A 5,000-nucleotide genomic window follows, 5' to 3' on the forward strand; every position below is an offset into this window, starting at 1 on the left:
CGGCGAACGATGTAGCCTCGTTTATCGAGTGTTTCCGAATGTATTAACGATGCGGCTGGAACCGTATGCACATTCTCAATGATCGGACGAAAGCGTATCGATGTTTCCGTCTCGACGGTTGACTAATGGCCGTCCTCTGCCTCGCGAAAACTGTTGAATCTTCAAAGGAAACTTCTAAAGCGTACGATCATCTTCAGAAAGTGCAGTCTCGTGATCGATTAACATTGAAATTTGATCGATCTGTCATTTTCGAGTTTACCACTTTGTTGTTAGATCCATTTTGAAAACTACTACTTGTAATCTATAAAAATATAGGAAGAGATAGAGAGAAAAAGAGAAAGAGAGAGAAAGGGAGAGAGAAAGAGAAAGAGAAAGAGAAAGAGAGAGAGAGAGAGAGAAAGAAAGAAAGAAAGAAAGAAAGATAGACAGAGACAGAAATATATATATATATATATATATATATATATAGAGAGAGAGAGAGAGAGAGAGAGAGAAAGAGAGAGAGTTATGCATTTGAATTATTTATCTTGCATATAATATAAAAAGTATGAATATGGAAAATAGTTTACGTATATGAAGCGTTTCCTATCAATTTCTATCTTCTTGCGGATGCGTTTGTCAATTTGATCGAAAATTAGTATTTTCGTATGTGGCAGATATCGACGAGCAACGTTGCACAGTAATTTACATATTGCGTTCGAAGATGTATTCATAAAATTCATGAAATCAATAGAATCTGTACACAATAATGTATTTTCAAGTATCAGTGCATGTCGAAAGATCGCAACGTAGTTTGTTATTTAATCGCACCACCTATAATATTTTATGTTGGAACTTTTCGTTACATTTAGATTGGGAACAGTTCGAATTGATTGTTCCAATATTTTTCCCTTGCTTTTTATCATTTTCTTCTACGTATTACAAATTAGATTCGAACATAAACGCTAAATATAATTGTCGTAAACATTAAAATAAACTTACAACAATCAACTATCGCAAATACGAGATCAGATAACGCATCTTTAATTACAAATAATATTCACGTAAAACATAACATAACCATCCGGAAAAGTCGCTTTTCACGAAAATAATGTGCCATTCGCGCGTCGATAAACCGTTTAATCGACCTATCGAACGAAAACTGACGCCGGATCGTAAACCCACAAATTGGCCAAAGCGGCTGTACCGAATTGTTTATCGAATGCGTACAGACAATTAATGATGCGGAATACTATCGCATTTCGATACTATAATCACTCTTTATTCTTTATATTTAACATATTGTCATCAATTATATATAAACTATTCGAACGTTTTGTAAACAAATAATTAGTGTATGTATAATAATCGTTATTATAATTGCTGTTGTTGTTCTTGTTGTATTATTATTATTATTATTATTATTATTGTTATTATTATTATTATTATTATTATTATTGTTATTATTATTATTATTATTATTATTGTTATTATTATTATTATTATTATTATTGTTATTATTATTATTATTATTATTATTGTTATTATTATTATTATTATTATTAATTTTAGAAATAAACAATTTCTATCACTTCTCTCTATATAATTATTACCTAAATATTTGCGTACCGAGTTAAAGGACGTCGTTTCGAATGCATAAAAGGAAAACGAGAGCCTTTTTAAACCTTCTTCCCGTTCCGCCATCTCTCCTTCACCATTCTATTCACCACCTTTAATATCATGGAATTATATGAACTCGGTGAAATGGAGCGGTGAAAATTTTCACGCGATATTCTTTGACGACGTGGCATTTTTCAGTTCTCATGTTTATAAAGTAGCGAAGAAATGACCGTTTGGAAAAACGGCGATAACGATAAAATTAGACTAATCATCCTTTCCTTCTGTTACTTTTTTCTTTTCTTTTCTTTTTGTTTTTGTTTTTTTTTTCTTTCTTCAATGCTTTTACCTACTATTCGTTTCGGATAAAAGTTATGAATGTATGATGCTTTACATTTATAAATGTGCATAAGTGTATGTATATATTCATACACATGTATATAACACTCTAGTTTATATACTCCTTTTAAGTACTATATCTCGCTTACAGACGATAAACCGACGTTTCCCTTAGAGATCAAAATAAATCAAATTTCGCTGATATATTATATAAAATATTACTTGCTATCCTGATTGAGAAAAGTCTTCGAAAATAAATACATATATATATATATATATATATATATATATATACATACATACATAGGTATATATTATATATATACTATAGAATCAGCGATGTTTAAATATAATTTGTAATATAAATAAAGACAAATAAACTTTTCCAAATGGGCAAAACATATTTCCAATGTAAAAATCATTGAATAAAGAAATAAACTGATCAATTTTATCAGATTGTATTTCATTATTAAAACTATTTACGATATGGTCAGACATTAGAGAAAATAAATATTGTAAATACCAATGCATACAGCGTAAGTCGTAAGAAAATTAGACTCTAATTGCTATTGGTACTCACTTTGTATTGCGTTTAAAGGGGTTATCATTACGCATGATTGAACTCTTTGGAACGTCTGACTAGAGATAGGTACTCACTACTCACTCCGTTTGATTATCAAGAACGAAACTACAGGTTCCTTTCTTGTTCTCCTTAAACGTCGGTCTTTCAACACCTCTTTGCTATTGTTCTTTGATGAAACTTTATTCATTTCTATCCTTGTCGCAAGAGGCTAGTTAATTAAAGTCCCACTATTACTTTCGTGTTATTGCATTTCAAAGATTCGGATCAATAGTTCTTTATTTCTAGAGAATATTTATAGAGAAAAGTGAAGTCTCACTTCGAGAAGAGAAAAATAAATATAAAAAAAAATTAAGTCTCGCTTCGAAGAGAAAAAAAAACGTAAGATAAAGAAAAAAAAAAAAAAAAGGAAAAAAAAGAGAAATTAACGAGATGATATTAAAAAACGAGATATTTCATTTTCAACATTGAGTTTTAAAACGATTGAGGGAAGAGAAAAGGAGAAGGGAATCAGGAAATAACACGAAGTTCGAAAGCTTTTTCCGGAAACGAGATCAAGGGCGTGTGATGAAAAGTGTGACGGAAACAAGAATTCCAAAAGTACCGGATTATAACGTCGGTTCTCCCTATTTTTTTTTGCCTCTCTTTTTCTCTCTTTTTCTTCTGTTTTTCCTTTTTTTTTTTAAGATAGAGATAAAAAGAAAAAGAGAGAGAAAGAAAGAGAGAGAGAAAGGGAGAGAAAAAGAAAGATAAAGAAACAGAAAAAAGTAACGTAGAAACTAGACATGCGAGTTTTCGTGTTTAAGACATAAGAGCAACGTAACACTACTCGAATTACAATTTCCTTGTAAATTACATTGTCTTTCTTCGAATAAGCTTGTTCCTATTCTGTATATTTCATTAACACAAGAAAATTACAATTATAACTGACGTAAAGTAGAATTTATCCAAGCAGAACAAGTGTACACATTTAGACTGTAAAATCTTAAAGCATTATATATATATATATATATATAATGTGTGTGTGTGTATGTATGTATATATGTATATATAATAAAGAGTTTAAAATTATATTAAAATAAACGTATCGTGTATATGATCACTATACAGAATCTTTTTGTTTCAACAAAAAATAACAAGATTATTGACGTTTACATTGGAATGGCTTTGAATTTTGCGTTTTTGTTTGTTTACTGCACATTCTCTATTTTTACATTTCACCAAAAAGAAATCAAATATACAAAACTTGTAAAAATTTCATTTGACGAAAATGGTAAGTAGCATTCTTCTACCTCTTTCCTATTTCAATGACTGTATATTCATATAAAAAATATATAAAAAGTGACAGATAGAGATTTCATAAAGTTTCCTTGAATAAACTCGTAAAATATCTTTCGATGTACTATCAAGGTATTGCTGAAAGATCGTAGTAACCCGGGCGAAAAGCCTAAATTTAGAGAGGAAGGGAATTCTGGTTCTACTTACCGAGTACGAGTAGCAGTAGAACTTGTTGCGGGACTCGAGCCACCATTGTGGGCTCCTCCTCTCGCACATTTATGAATTTAAATCGAGTGATGTTAACGTGCCTTGACTTTCTCTTCTTTTTCTTCTTCTTGTTTTTCTTCTTCTTCTTCTTCTTCTTCTTCTTCTTCTTCTTCTTCTTCTTCTTCTTCTTCTTCTTCTTCTTCACCGTCACGATCACGACTAGCCGGCGTAACAACATTCATTTATCGCTTGACAATTCGCGTTCGTTCCGCTGAGCGGATCGATGACGGAGTTCACGATCCCAGCCACATTAAAGATAACGATTTTATTAAAAACAATAGAAAAAGAAATGGTTGACGAAAACACTGCACATGCCAGTCGATACGCACGAGCCAATAAATTTTTACTTAACTCTATTTTTACACCGACACCAAAATTTTTATCACACTATTATCTCTCGTACTCACGATACACTCTCATCGCCACTGAATGTCATTTATCTTTTTTTTTCTTTTATATTATTTTGGATTTTGGTACCTTTACTTTTTCTTTTTCTTTTCTCTTTTTTTTTTTTTTTTTTTTTTTAGTTTATATCTTTGATCGCACTTAGACGTAATAATAGCCGACAATCGAAGAGATACTTCTGAGAATTTTACTTTCCTTCTGACTTTGAAAGAACACTAGTTTTGTTGGTACACATACTATTTATGTATATTTTCGAGCTTGACACGTCACGTTGCTAGACGTTCGAACGAACGTGATATTATCGATTCGGTGTGTTCTATCGTATTGAACGTACGATCCGACGCACATGATAGCGATATCTATGCGCATAAATATTTTAGGGATTGTGGTATCGCGACTACCACCAAACAGAGAGAAAGAGAAGGAGAAAGAGAAAGAGAGAGAGAGAGAGAGAAAAGGACAAAAATGACGAGATAACGAAGCAAAAAATAATTTACTGTGCGACGTTCGAACCGATGTACCCCCGTTCGCGACG

The 5,000-nt window shown here is 31.5% G+C and overlaps 1 protein-coding gene across 2 annotated transcripts in view; it reads right to left on the bottom strand.

Moving 5' to 3' along the window:
* Window positions 1-5,000, bottom strand: part of Neto (Neuropilin and tolloid-like) — a 112,077-nt gene that overhangs the window by 100,840 nt on the left and 6,237 nt on the right. For both annotated transcript variants that reach the window (XM_085656820.1, XM_085656819.1), the window contains exon 2: window positions 4,001-4,824. In XM_085656820.1, the coding sequence (XP_085512946.1) occupies window positions 4,001-4,238 (238 nt within the window). In that variant the 5' untranslated portion in view covers window positions 4,239-4,824. The remainder of the gene's footprint in view (window positions 1-4,000; window positions 4,825-5,000) is intronic.

Source organism: Vespa mandarinia, chromosome 4 (genome assembly GCF_050613455.1).
Source record: "Vespa mandarinia isolate Hongniang chromosome 4, ASM5061345v1, whole genome shotgun sequence".
NCBI lineage: Eukaryota > Metazoa > Arthropoda > Insecta > Hymenoptera > Vespidae > Vespa > Vespa mandarinia.